The sequence below is a fragment of the Protopterus annectens genome, chromosome 14.part0 (genome assembly GCF_019279795.1).
Source record: "Protopterus annectens isolate FY-2018-M chromosome 14.part0, PAN1.0, whole genome shotgun sequence".
In the NCBI taxonomy this organism is placed as follows: domain Eukaryota; kingdom Metazoa; phylum Chordata; order Ceratodontiformes; family Protopteridae; genus Protopterus; species Protopterus annectens.
Window position 1 is genome coordinate 903,153,072 of NC_056748.1, and position 15,394 is coordinate 903,168,465.

At 40.5% G+C, this 15,394-nt stretch overlaps 1 protein-coding gene across 2 annotated transcripts in view; it reads left to right on the forward strand.

Moving 5' to 3' along the window:
* PASK (PAS domain containing serine/threonine kinase) overlaps positions 1 to 15,394 on the forward strand; it is a 1,620,160-nt gene that overhangs the window by 1,332,689 nt on the left and 272,077 nt on the right. For both annotated transcript variants that reach the window (XM_044056691.1, XM_044056692.1), the window contains exon 16: positions 3,695 to 3,894. In XM_044056691.1, coding sequence (XP_043912626.1) covers positions 3,695 to 3,894 — 200 coding nt within the window. The remainder of the gene's footprint in view (positions 1 to 3,694; positions 3,895 to 15,394) is intronic.

Sequence of the window (15,394 nt, forward strand, 5' to 3'; positions counted from 1 at the left end):
CTATTACATAAAGATGAACAGATGCTCCAGGCGTCACCTGCATTTCTGGCTGGGAGCCAATCATTACCAGTTTCGAGCCTTGCCCTTTGGTCTCACTACAGCCGCCATGGTGTTCACCAAATGCATGGCAGTGGTCACGGTTCACTTGAGGCATCTAGGATTCCAGGTGTTTCCACACCTAGATGATTGGCTCCTCACTGCTACCACCAGGCATCAATTGACTCAGGCAACACAATATACTCTGACACTGTGCCATCAATTAGGCATTACAATCAACTTCGAAAAGTCTGCCTTATTGCCATCGCAGCATACCGGTTTTATAGGAGCAGAGTTAGATACCTCAACCACCACTCTACGTCTTCCAATCGAAAGAGTCTCACTTCTTTGCCAACACATCATTTCACTAGTGTCAAAGAACAAAGCTACAGCAGCAGAGGTCTTGAAGGTACTAGGTTTGATGGTGGCAGCGATCCTGGCTGTACCACTCGCAAGGATGCATATGCGAATCCTTCAATTGCTCCTCTTCGCTCAGTGGTCCTACCAAAAGCTTCCAATGCACTACATGATTCTCATCACAGATTCTTGCAAGAGAGACCTTCAGTGCTGGTTGATGTCTCTTCATGTTACAATCGGAAGACCCTTTGTTCTCCCCTCCCCAGTAGCCACTGTGACCACGGATGCTTCCCTGATAGGGGGGGGGGACATTTTCAGGGAAAGACTGCCCAAGGCACATGGACGGATCAAGAGTCACATCTGCATATCAATGTTCTGGAGTTGAGAGCGGTACTTCTGGCGTTGCAGTACTTTCAGGACTCTCTTCCTCTAGGAACAATTGCAGTTCAGACAGACAACATGTCAGTGGTCTGGTACTTGAACAAACAAGGCAGAACCAAGTCTTACCCCTTTGTTGAGAAGCACTCAGGGTATGGCAATGGGCTGTGTTGTCCCACCATTTTCTGATAGCAACGCACATCCCGGGGAAATCCAATGTGATAGCGAACAAGCTAAGCAGGGCAATACTGTTGCCTCATGAGTGGTCTCTCAACCAATGAGTTGCGGATCTGATTTTCTGCAAATGGGGCCAGCCTTGCTGCGACCTCTTTGCCAGTCACATCAGTACCAAATGCAGAAGCTACTTTGCCCTAATACCACCTCTGGGACATTCCCCGAGAGACGCACTCATACACGATTGGCCTCCAGGTCTCCTATATGCATTCCCACCTATTCCATTGATACCCAAGGTTTTACAGAAAGAAAAGTCACTGGGAAGGACAGTTATCCTCATGGCTCCCTACTGGCTTCAACAGATTTGGTTCCCCTTCCTTCACCATCATCTACTGGAGGATCCATGGATCCTGGACCCAGTTCCAGACCTTCTGACACACCCATCAGGGGACCTCCATCCTTCACTGCAGTCCCTAAAACTGACTGCTTGGCTAATCCACTTCCCCTAATTGCCAGGCTTCATTCACTCTAAGATGATACAAGACACATCCTTTTGTCTTCTCACAAGCCATCCACCAGGAAACTATGCCACAGTAAGTGGAACAGGTTCTCAATTTGGGCCAATATACAGAAAATTGACCCTTTCCGAGCTCCTCTATCGTCCATTTTAGAATTTTTGACAAAGATTTTTAAAGAAGGAGCAGCAGCTGCCCCAGTTCGAGTCCAGTTAGCCGCCATATCAAATTTCCACCTTGGATTCGATGGGTTCAGTGTTATGAGCCTTAAGTTATCTAAGGCTTTTCTTAAAGGTGCCTTTCACATGAGACCTCCTGTCAGAATTCCGTATTCTCCCAGAATTTGAATTTTATGCTGTCATGAATTATTCTCCCCCCTTCGAACCAGCATCTTCTTGTGATATCAAATATTTGTCCTGGAAGACTATATTTCTGGTAGCCATTACTTCTGCCTGCAGAGTGTCAGAACTTCAAGCATTATCTGTTAGGCCTTCTTACATGATTTTCCATGCTGATAGAGTATCTCTCAGAACAAACCCCTCCTTTTTGCCTAAAGTCTGTTCTGAATCCAATATTAATCAGGTCATTGAGCTGCCAGTCTTTTTTCCCCAGTCACTCTTACAAGTTGGAATACATGCTGCACAAACTTGATGTACACAGACAGCTCAGATTTTATCTTGACAGAACTAAGGATATTAGAAAATCAGACCAACTTTTTGTATCCTTTTCAGAGGCCAGAAAAAGTAATCCAGTGGCTAAAACAACTTTATCTAAATGGTTATCAGATTGTATATCCTTTGTTTATGCGAATGCAAGCATGCCATTGACACACAAACCTAAGGCTCATTCTACCAGAGCCGTTTCCACGTCTTCTGCCTTTCAAGCTAAATTGCCCCTTGACAATATTTGTGCTGCAGTCACTTGGTCTAAGCCTCATACCTTTATCACACATTACAAAGTAGATAAGGCTTCCAGGGACGGGTCTTCCTTTGGTTTTACAGTACTGAAAAACGTACTTCCATGAACCACACAAGATTGAGGGTGCTAGGGACGCTACCCATCAGTGAGAATAAACGGCGAGATTTAACAACTTCACATAAAGAAGTTATGTACTTACCATCACGTTCCATGTGAGTTTGTTTATCTTGCCTTTATTTTCACATCCCTCCCTCCTTCCCCCTCCTGGCTGACAGTTGAGTTAGAGGCTAGTACCATCCTGGTTATTTAATACTTCTTCATCTCCTTCGGGAAGTGCTTCCTTGTAGAAATAAATAAGAGTATATATACTCGCAGCAAACAAGATCTGAGGTAATTCCAGCAGTGCATTGTGGGATAAGGGGCTTGGTCTCGAGCTACTGGCAAACCTTGAGCTTTGCTATCAGCCGTGTCGGAGCCAAGGATCAGCTCCGAACACATCAGTGAGAATAAAGGCGAGATAAACAACTCACATGGAATGTTATGGTAAGTACATAGCTTCTTTTTCACTTTCTAGAACTGAACTGTGTAATTGAGCAATCTGCCGTATGAATTTTCAGTAGATAACTGGTGCTTATTGACTGAAATAAACAATGAACATGAAACTGCTTTTCCTTTGTTTCCCCCTTCTCCAGGTATACATGGGGGAAACTTTCCTTTTATATTTTATGTGCAACTGTACATTCAGAAATGGATTCAAAGCTGATTTATTGTTATAAGCACAATGCTGATCTGCAGTGACCACAGCTTCCAATCAGTTGTCTTTTGTTCTACACTTTTATGGGAAAGAGCTTTGTCTGATGACATCCTGATCACACCTATCCTATTTTGATTCTTTTGCATTTCCTTCCTATAGACTTCATTCCCAAGAGATGTGGACAATTTATCTTGTTCTTAACCATCCTTTACTTCTTCATGATCCTTGATTTGTGAAGTGGGAACCTGTACCTCCTAGACCCACTGCCATTAGGTCTCGTAGTTTCTCACTGCATTTTTTTGTTCTCCACCAGTGGAATTAATGTAGAGAGGGTACTAGGATCTCACCTTCCCCTCAAAGGAATATAACTCAGCTGTTATCAGTTACATCTAGACCCTTCAGTACTTTTCTGGCAGCAGCAGCTGATATTCTGGCCCTTCACACTGGCCAGTATATTTCCATGACAAGAGATTGATAAAAGGTTTGACTGTTTTTTGTGCCATATATTGCTAATAAGTAGAATTTGCTTTTCCTAAACTATAATAAAATGTCTTTCTTTCAGCTGGTGGCTGCAGTAGATTATCTACGCAGTAAGGGCATCTTGCATCGGGACATCAAAGATGAAAACATTGTAATTGCTGAAGATTTTCACATCAAACTAATAGATTTTGGCTCTGCTGTCTATACAGCTCCTGGCAAATTATTTCATACATTCTGTGGAACAGTAGAATATTGCTCTCCAGAAGTACTCATGGGGAATCCGTAAGTAATATTTTGATGTTTCATAATCTTTTATTTTTCCTTATAGTGAATGAGTTATTTTTTCACTTTAATGTTTAGCAGTTTCTGTAGTGGTAAAGATTAAAAACAGTTTTACCTATTTTATTCCTGAGTTCTTACAGATTATTTAGTTATTTTATTGGAGGAGCAGATTGACACTGCAGTTATTTAATAATTGCATCCATCTACTCATTAAACTTGGATTCCTCTTAATCCTATTTTGTCTTGTGCTGTACATAGTCCATTTCCACTGTCTTATCTCCTATATGTTAACATAGCCTTACACTTGATATGATCGATCTGTGTCTGTTCTAGAGTTCCCCAACTTGCTTATCTCCTAAGACTAATATGTTAGCAGTACTTTTCCATGTCGCCTCACAGTAAGACGTTGTCCTGTTCGATTCTCAGCTAGAGCGTCTTCTGTGTGGATACATGTGTGAATGGGCGTACCTTTTTTGAAGGTTGTGCGTCAGAGCTGGCAACTCTGCACGTAAAAATCTACTGCCAATCATTAGCGGACCAGAGTTTCCGCTGTGGCGACCCCTAACCGGGAAAAGCCGAAAGGCACAACAACAAATTTTGTTGGTAACTATGTCATCCTTCAGGACCTTTCAAGGTCTGGATGTATTTATTGAGGATCCTGGCATATTTGTGATACATTCTCTGCCTAGGCCCTCTGTCCTGTCACCCATTCTGACTTCAAATTATTGCATTCCTTGACTATGGAAACTTTGGAAGACAATATATGAGTAGAGTTCTAGAAAATGCATTAAAACAGCAGGGGCCTAAGTCATCACCTCAGTTGGTACCCTCCTCAGATCAACAGTGTCTTAAGGATAGAACACTGAAATGAGACTCTTCACAGGCACCTGTGAAGATCAAGAAATGGAAAAATAGAGAAATGAAAAAGGACATCCCACCACAATTCAAAAGATGTACATGGTTATACTCTGCACTGAAGTCTACAGCTGGGATAAACGTATAGCCTGTAGACAGTTATATGAAGATGTACATTTACTATGAGTTCTTGACTATAATTGGGACTATCACCACAGTCAGCCCAGTCAATGCCTACTTGAACTTTTGGAATTCAATATTGTTGTCTGTATGGTTATTTCTGGTAAGTCCGTAACAGGAGTGGCTGTTGTGCTGTAGTTCATAGGTTCATACTAGGCTATCTGCCCTAGGGCATTTATAAGCCTAGCCAGAATGTGTTTGGCTTTCGCCACCCATTTTAAATTTATTTTGCTATGCCCTTTTTCGAGGTTAGTATACTGTGCCTCTGTCTAACAGTGACACAGAAGTGATACCCGGGGTAAACCTACGATCTCCCATCTACTCATCAAGATTCCTCTTGAAGAGAGTCAATGAGGGACTCTGCCTAACCTGGACTGGGATTTTATTCCAGAGTGAAGGGAGCCTCTGGGTTATGAATCTGTCCCTCCAGCATGTCTTATTTATTTCAGTGCTGAGGTTCAAGTCTCTCGAGCGTAGCTCGATGGGATTTGGATTTTCTGAGGTGCAGCATGTCCATTAATTCCGGGTTGGACATGGCTTTATACGTCAGGCACAGATCGCTTCTGAACAGGCGGTATGCCACTGAGTAGAGCTGGAGTTTCTTTAACCGGGCAGCATATGGCATCTGTTTGAGCCCTTTGATCCTCTTGGTGAGGTACTTTTGGGGTCTTTCCAGTTGCTGCAGGTGTCTGGTAAGGTACATCCCACAAGTGGGTTACAGACTTCCTGTACTCAAGTGTCCCAAAGAATGCCCTTACTTTCTCTTTACTTAAAGCTATTCCCCCCCTTTTAGTGCCGTTGTAAACATTAGTGATATAATGTGGAGTAAATACTTTACAGTCCACCCACAAGTTTAACAAAGTCAGCAAAAGTAGAGTCTTTCTCCTACAATTTTTCATGTAAAGCCATATGTCACTAATGTAACTGATGGTTTATAGTCTCCCATTTATTCACTAATTTCAGTGTTGCTGGTCTTAATCGTGTTCATTTCCTTCTTTCAGCACCCAACTCTGGTTCAAGTCCAAGGTACTCCTGATTCTTCTGGTCAACGTCTGTGTTTTTCTCTCTGTGGCAAGCATTTTCTTTTGGAACATTGGAAAAAGCTTCACTGGCAAAGTCTGTCTATGAAATTTATTGTTAAAAGAATTAGAAGTAGTGGCTCCATCTGTTTGCTGGATCACTTTTTTTTGGATAAACGTTTTTGTTTCCTCCTTAGCCTTTTCTTTATCCAAAAATGTCTTTTATCCTCCTGGAAAAAAATAATCTGAAGACAGCTGGATACAGCAGCAGCTTGAATCTCGCACCTACCTCTCAACATTCCCTGATTGCTGGGATAAATTTACTTCTCTTCTGCCTGATGTACAGTAAATAATCATTTTCCACAAAGACTTTGGGTCTTCACTTTTTAATACTTTTCCCTTCTATCACAGTTTTGTCAGGAACAACTCTTTCTGCTGGTATGAATGCATCTTTACTAATATAGGTTTTGGCTGCTTTCTCATGACCAGGTTTCAAGCAACACTGTCTGCCCTTTCAGTTAAATAATCATGCTGTAGAGTACCAATCCATTTGTTTGTGTGCTTTCATAAAATGGATACAGTCTATTTCTTCCAATTTATCTGGAACACCAGAAAATCTCAGGTTTTCTCTGCATGCTCTGTCTTCTAACTGCACCAATTTTAAACAGCTCATTTTTAAGACACCTCCTGCGCAGTCAGTCTTTTCTTAATTTCATCCTATACTTTTTACGGTTTTATCAGTTCTTCTGAATAGCTAGTTAAAACTTCTTCTGTTTTTCCAGCCTTTTGGGATTTTTTTTATTTGATATATATCCCTTCAATGTTTCATTTATTTTAATCTCTCAGTTCATTTTAATTTATTTTTTAAACAAAATTACTGGAAGACATCTCTTGTACCAGAGCTGAAGCTTAAACTACTTTTTGCTGAACAGCTGCAGCATTTTTCCCAGCCAGTGTTTTCTTTTCACATTTTCTGGTTGATTTTCATTAAGATTCTCTAAATTTCTTTTTTTCTGGTATCCAGGTGGTATACTTATTATCCAGTGACTGGATTTTACCCAAAATGACACTTTCGCTGGCCGTAGTTTCTCAGTTTCTGTTTTCAAACTGGTAGAGCTAAAATGAAGCTGTTGATCAATGTGCAGCCATGCTTGAAGTCCCTTTATCTTCATTTTGGTTATAGGAGTAGTCCATGCCTAGGTAGTCTCTACCTTGGCAGGCACTGACTGGATCTTGCAACCACCTATCACATTACCCAGGTAGGACGCATCTGGCTTTCCCACTTGGCATTGTTTGTCTTCATAGTTAACTCTCCCCTTATCAGTTTGCTGAGCACATCCCTAATATGTTCCTGCCAAGGCTAACCTTAGAACACAGTGTCATCCATGTAAGCAATAACATAGTCTCTATCTTCTGCCTATGTCTGGAAAATTGATGGAGCATTTTCATCCCAGAGTGGATTTTAGTAAATTCACACAATGCAAAAAACAAAAAGTAACAAAAGCTGACCTCTCCCTTGCTTCAGATGTTAAGGGAGCTTGCCAGTAACCCGTAGTCAAGGCAGTCATCAGACGCATCCCCTACCAAACCTTTGTAAGAATTAATCTGTTCTAGGCAAGGGGTAAGCATCTGACTGTGTAACTGTGACTTCCTTTATCCTAGATTGAACCTGGTGCTCCCTTCTTTCTTTGGTAGCAATAGTACTGGTGGGACCCAGGGATTGTTCCTGGATTATCTCTGTAGAAAACATCTGCAGTTCCTCCCACATAATTTTCTTAACATGTTTATCACCCTGTAAGGAGCCCTTCTGACAAGCCATTTAGTCCCTCTGTCTGCTGTGTGCTGCACCAGTTGGGTATACCCTAGCTTAGCAGTGATCATGTCCCCAAACCCTTATAATACTGCTGAAATTTCTTGAACCTTGGTAGGAATAACTACTGTGACAGCACTACTACTACATCCTCTGAAGTCTCAGAGGATGCCTTCCTGAGAAGATCTACCATCCGATCTCCCATTTAATCTTTCTGTAACTTGCTGTAAATACTGAATACCAGTGTCTTTCTATCATGGTAGGGGATTAAGCATGTTAACATGATAGCATTGGTACTTCTGCCTCCTGCCTGGCAGGTCTGATTGATAGTTGATGTCAATTAACCTGTCTCACAATAGTGGCAGGATCCTCCCAAGTTGCCTTAATGTTATTTATTTGAACAGGAATAAACAGCATCATGTTTTTTTTTTTCAACTATATCTTCCCTGGGTTTAGCTGTCTTCTCAGTTCAAGACCTTTTGTTGCTCCTTTTGCCTGTGCTAGGTGCTCCTCTGACAACCCTTATGAGCTTCCTAAGCTTAGTCATGAAATTTAGGATGTACTATATAGTAGTGTCAGTGCGGGAATTACATTCACCCTTTCACTTATCATAAGTTAAATCTAAGGGCCCCCTCACGATGTGACCATAAATTAATCTGTGGTGCAAAACCTTTTGTGCCTGTTAGGGCACATGTCTGTATGCAAATAGGAGATAGGGCAGGCACTTGTTTCACTCTTGCTTACACTGGCCTTTGAGTGTTCTCAACGTGATTTTAAGGGTAGAAAATACACCCCTCTATCAGACTGTTTGTTTACAGATGTTATGGAATAGTCTTTAACTGCTTTACCCCACAATAATTCTACAAACAGGTCAGCAGATCTGGCTTGAAGTTAGCACCTTTGTCAGTATTTGTAGGGAAGCCCTTGCCACCTTCTGTGCTTTAGTAAAGGAGAGTCGATGCCTTATGGAACCTAGTAGCAAGATTTACCACTACCAAGGTATACCTGTTACTCTGACTTCCAAGATGGTAGTTGACAGTAATATATTGATTAGAGCTCTTCTAATGTGAAAACTGAGAAACTTTTTAAAAAGTTATCAAAAGTTAGCATTTTTGTTTGAATTATATTACTAATACTTACATTGTCTAGATGCCAGTAAAGAAGACATTTGAAACACTAAGGATTACATTGATGAGAAAAGAAGAAAAAAACTCTGGTTGGGAAGAACCCTGCAACATTTTAGTAAGAAGTAGTTGAAGTTGAAGCTTTAGTACAGGAGATGGCTTCCAGTAATTAAAAAAGTGAAATGCACTCAGAGGAGTTTAAAATTAGTAGATCACTGGAGGAATATATAAAGTTAAATGACAAAAGGCTGGAGAATGTAGAAGCTTTAAACAGCTATTAAGATGAGCTAATAAAACTGCAGGAATCAAAAACTGAAGTGAAGAAAGGACTGGCATAAGGCTTTCAAGAAGAAACATTTCTAAAACTGTTCAAAACAAGTTCTGTTAGAGCCAAAATTAAAAGCTGAAATAAAATCAAAACATGTTGAGAAATGTGAGAAGGGAAAAAAAGAACCATGAAGTTTTTTGGTACCAAAAAAAAAAGAAGGAAACAACAGGGAGAGAATAAGCAGATGTCTAATGTTACAGAAAAACAACATAATATATAAGGGAAAGTAGCTGATGTTAAAAGATGGTCAATGACGTAGAATATAAAAGTGACTGGTTTGCCAGAAAAACTTGGAGAAAGGGACTGCATTGAAGCAGTAAAGTAACTGTTAGCTAATGGATAGAGATCTGTGAGATGGACACTAAATTGAACGGGCACATAGAATAGTTTGGAGACCAGGTAATGAAGAAACCATAAGACTGAGACCAATAATCATATGTTTGAGATGAGAGAGAATATTAAAAGAAGTGTGGAAATAAAGGAAAGTATTAACAGCAGGGTGAGATTACATTTTATCAGTCAGGATTTTTCATTTGAAACAAGAATACGAAGGAACGTTTTTGTATTAGTAATGAGGATGTGTAGAGAAAGTGGGGATTCACTGGAGGATGCTGTACCCTTCAACTTTCTGGATCTTCATAAGGAAGGCAAAATCATCCACAGACCCAAAAACTGCTGCAGGTTTCAACAGCTAACCACAGTGTGGTGCTGAGAGGAGAGAAAGCAGAGTCAGGGGCAGTCAGATAAAGAAATGGAAGACAGAAGGTTAGCAGTGCATGCTTCTCAACTGTACAGATTTTCACAGAATGTCCAGATTTTTGCCTCATATTTTCACGGTGGTGCAGCGGTTAGCATTGCTGCCTCACAGCAAGAGGTTCTCCATTTCGATCCTTGGCTGGGGTGCCTTCTGTGTGGAGTCTGCATGTCCTCCCTGTGGTCACATGGGTTTCCTTTGGGTGCTCCGGTTTCCTCCCACATTCCAAAGACATGCTGTAGGTGAATCGGGCACTCTAAACTGGCCCTAAGCATGAGTATGCGTGATTGTGTGTGTGTGTGTGTGTGTGTGTGTGTGTGTGTGTGTGTGTGTGTGTGCGCCTTCTGTGGAAGGTTTGGCACCGGGCTGGCAACTTGACAATGTAAAACTCCACTGCCAGTCATGAGTGGACAGGTGATCCACTATGGCAACCCCTAACCGGGAAAAGCCGAAAGAAGAAGAATTTGTAGTTTTCTGGCAAATTAGTGAGACAAATCATTAAAAGACTGAAGTTAGAAAATAATGACAGACATTTGAGTTTCGAACTTCATACAGCTCAGAAAAATCATGCTAATGCAAAACCTGCTATTCTATCAGTTTTCTAAGTTTGTGAGAACAGTATTTAAAATTGTCCCTGTGTCCCATTTTTATTTACGGCTTTGCCAAGATTACTTGCTCTAAGAGGTTGAGATGTGTTGGAAGGACAGGAAAGTAGATACTTTCCACATTTTAAAAACCAGAAAAGACTAAGGGAGAAACTGATGCTAATAAGAAAATGGTAGCTGAAAGAAGAATGAGCAAATGTTAAAACGCAGAAGGTATCCCTGGAGAAAGTGATGTCAGAGTAAAGAGACATCGGCAGGATTTAAAAGAGCAATGTTGTATGACAAATTGTAGACGTATAAACAAAGGTTAATTTTAACCTTTAAATATTAATAATGCATTTGAAGAGAAGGGTTATGTAGGGTACTGACCCCGGGGGGCCCCCAGTGATAAGATAGCCATTTACTTACAGGAGACATGAAGCACATTGTGAAGTTAAAAGAAGAGGAAGCAAAGGCAGATCAAATGAAGTAAACATACAGAATTAGCATCATTAAACAGATGTAGGAGAAGAATAAATATACCAGTGCAGGCATAAACATAGGACAACAACTGGGACAGGAAGGAAAACTCGACAGGCACACAACACAGTAGAAAGAGAGTGGGAACAACAAGATGACTGGAAGTGCTAAGGTAGAGTTTGAGAGAGCACATAAGAATACACAGCAGAGGAAGGGGAAGGGAAAAGAGGTGACTGATATGTAAAGTTCAAGCTCTGTGCTGCTGGAATCAGCTGATGTACAAACAAGAGAAACAGCAGGATGTAGAATAGTAATGGAAGTAAAGAGAAAAGTGGAAGGAAGTATGGTAAGAATGGATACTGAAAGACCGAGGAAAAAAAGGGATCAGTACATGCAAGAGGGAGAGAAGTGCAAAATAAAACATGGCAAGAGTAACAACGAGGCCTCACAAACATCAACGAAAAAGAGGATAAGGCAGATAAGATAGGATTACATGCAGATGGAAGATTCATGTAGGCATATCATTCACTAGAGAAGGGAAGTGAAGAACAGAAAAAGACTGAACAGAGAAAGAAGGAAAGAGAAAGGGAGTAAATGATTAAAAGTACAAAGTAACTGAGAGGTACAACAAAAATAAATGTAGGGAGAGGACAGTTTTGATGTAGAAGGGACATTGTCATAGAAATGACAGAAGAGGAGGTTGGAAAATTGTCTGTTGTGCAGAGTAATGGAAACTCTGCAGATAGAAGCAAATTTTGGAAAGCTAAACAGGAGGAAGAAAAAGGACGTGGAAAGGGAAACTAGTAAATAACACAGACTCAGTGAAGGGAGAAATAATGGTAAATATTAAAATCATGGAATGTAAATGGTCTGGAAAACAGAAATAAAAGGGAAAGAATAATGGGTCACATAAGAAAAACAAATGCCCAACTTACCAGAAATGCACCTCTCAGAAAGGGAACACACAAAACTGATTGCGGTAGAATATAATTCAGTAGCACGTTCATCATGGAGAGATAAGAGAGAAAGAGCAGTAGGTATATTAATGAGCAAGATATTTCCATTGGAGACAGCAGACAAGAAAGGAAGATATGCAGGAATAAAGGGTAGAGTACAAGGAACAAAGTTAATGGTAATAACGATGCATGTCCCACCAAAGAGAAAGGTAAAGGCATGATGAGTGTGTATGATGGACATAGTAAGATTTCAGGAGGAGGTAGTGATTTGTTTTGAATATTGGAATGCACTAGCAAGGCATGAAGTGGAGAGTGTACCAAGGAGAAGCAAGTTAAGAAAGGAGGCTAGATTTTTGAAAGTATGGTAGATAGATAGATATGTAGAAAGTTGAAAATGTCCATAGAAGAGAAGGAAGATACATATTCTACTGTAATATAGGCATAATAGTTCATCTAGAAAAAAATCTTACCGTGTTAGGGGTACAAGTTAGGGGAGAAAAAAGGAGGAGACTTAGAAAGACAATGAAGAATACCTACGTATATTTTGGAAAGGAGGGAGGAAAAATATGGGTAATACAGTTAATCAGAAAAGAACTGGAAGAGGGAGAGCAGGAAACAGTTAATAGTTGGGATGAAATATAGAGGAAACAGAGATATGTGAAAGAGAGGGGGAGGATAAGGAACAGGAACTGATGGAGAATGCTGAAAGAGGGGAAATTCAAGCAGAAAAAAGAAAAGGGAGATTAAACCGGAAAGAGGAAAATCAAACAAATGCTGCAGAAATGGGAAAGCAAAAGGATGTGGGAGAAAAAAATAACAGTGGAAAAACAGTATTTTAGCTCAAACTCAAGAGTGATGAAAACATTGGCAGTAAGACTGAGGCATCAAAAAGTAGAGAAGGAGAATACATAAAATCAGGATAGTAGAATAAGGGCAGTTGGTAGCTACATTAGCAGACATATTAGAAAGATTCAGAGAATACATACCAAGACCTATATAGGGAAGAAGATATGGAAGCGGAAACATGGGAAGGATTGAGGTACCCAGATATTAAGAAGAAAGGAGAGGAGGAGGCAGCCTTCACAAAATCTATTGATATAGAAGAGATGATCAAGGCATGGAGGAAAATGATGAAAGGGTAGTCACCAGATAGTGATGGAATACCCATTAAAATTTGGAAATTAAGAAAGGAGGAGGTAGTTGATAGAGGGATATCACTATTTAACAATATTAGGAGATAGAGGCAAATTCCAGAAACATGGAAAGGAACTATTATATCAGTAATACATAAAGAAGTGAAGAATCATTGTCCTCTGCTCGCTACAGGATGAAATTAAATACTAAACCATGATTCTAAATGTTGTATGCAAGTCTAAGGAAGACAATGGAAATTACTTTCAACTTTGATTTATAGGGATCAGACACGGTTTGTATGAGGAAGGAAAACAGCAAACAATTTAATAAGAATCTTACTGGTAATACAAGATGCACAGAAGAAGGGAATAGATATTTTTCTAATATTGTTAGATGCTGAAAAATCCTTCAGTATGTAAGGATGGAAATATCTATTTGAGTTGACAGATAGATGGGAATTCTGGAGACAAAGGTCAGACGTGATAAAAGATATAATGTGGGAGCAGCGAGAATAAAAATAAGAGTTCGATTATCAGAAATGGTGGAGATAGAAAGGATGAGACAGGAATTCCCCCTATTGCTACCCACTGCAATCCATGGTGTACTTAGAATTATTAAACTGGAAAATAAGATCAGAAATAAAACAGTACAAGTGGGGAGATGTAGAGAAGAGGATAACACTGTATGCAAATGATGCACTTCTAACTGTGAAGAAGCATATGGAAGACTTAGAAAAGTTATGGAATATACTGAAGGAATTTGGGAAAAACAAAAACAGTACTAATAAATGAAAGGGGAGTGGATGAGGGAGAAAAATGGGAAGGTGAGATTAATTAAGGAGTCAGGATCAAGGGTACAGTGGAATACTCATTAGAATGTTGTTGAGTCTTTCGGCTTTTCCCGGTAAGGGGTCGCCACAGCGGAACTCCGGTCCTCTAATGATTGGCAGTGGATTTTTACGTGCCGAGTTGCCGGCCCTGACGCACAACCTTCAACGAAGGTACGCCCATTCACGCATGTCTCCACACAGAAGACGCTCTAACTGAGAATCCAACAGGACAATGTCTTACTGTGAGGCGACAATGCTACCGCAGCACCACAACCGCAGTTCAAATGTACATATCAGAAAGTATATGAGAGAGTCAATGAGTAGGTACAGAGATGGAAAACAATAAAAACTGATGCATTTCAGAGAATACAGGTAATACAAATGTGCATCATGCCACAGTTCAGTTTTTGTACCGGGACCAGCACATTTGGAAATTACCAGGGAATGAGTTATTGAGGAAGGTGAAGCAACTCTGTAGGGAATATATTTGGGGTTGGGAAAGACCAAGGGTAGCTTGGGAGATGGTCTCAGAAATGATAGAGAGGAGGGCTGTTAGTACCAGACTTGAAAGCAAATTTGCAAGTGTGTTTAGTAGTTAATGTCTTCAGATTAATAGATGAGGGGTATGCAGCAGATTGGAAGGGCATGCTTTGAGAAGGGGGGGGGGTTCTAAGAAAGGGAGATTTTATAGACAGTTTATTACAAATACCTGGTAGACAGATTAGACTCTCAGAGATGAATGGCAGGAGCCAGAATGGGGAAACTGAAGAAAAGGAGTGGTAAAAATAGGGGGGGGACAGATGATAAAAACAAAGCAATAATGTGGAAGTGGAAGAAGAAGCAGGGAAAGGTGAAAATTTGGTCACAAGTGCAAATTAATGAGGTGAATTAGTTGGAAAACTGTAAATCATCAAGCCTACTAGATGTAGTTTTGACATGTGAGCCATGGTTGTGCAAGAAGTGAACAGAAAAGGCAGGGAGTTTGTTGACTGTGTTCAAATGGGTCTATATTAATTCCATGAAAGACGTATTCATTGAAGACGTCTTCAGTGAACACCAACCGCCAAAATTCACTTCAGCGAACTGCTGAATTTTTCCCACAGTTCGCAAACACTCGCCCACATGCCATCTGGAACACTTAGACTAAATCAAATCCATCCAAGTGGGGGGGCTTTACCCCCACCCCCCACCCCAGTGTTGGGGGGGGGGTTGTGCCCCCACGCTCTCCCTAACTATATATACCAACTTCAAGATTGTACTACAGTGAGGAAAAGAGCAAAGTTGAGGTGATATTCAAGTGTCTGTGAACTATGGGAAAAGTTTTACAGCTCACTGAAGTGAATTTCAGAGGCTTGTGTTCGCTGAAGACGTATTAGATGAATACATTTTTCGCGGAACTAATATAGACCCATTCAAATAATGGAAGAACTTTAAAACCATATAGCCT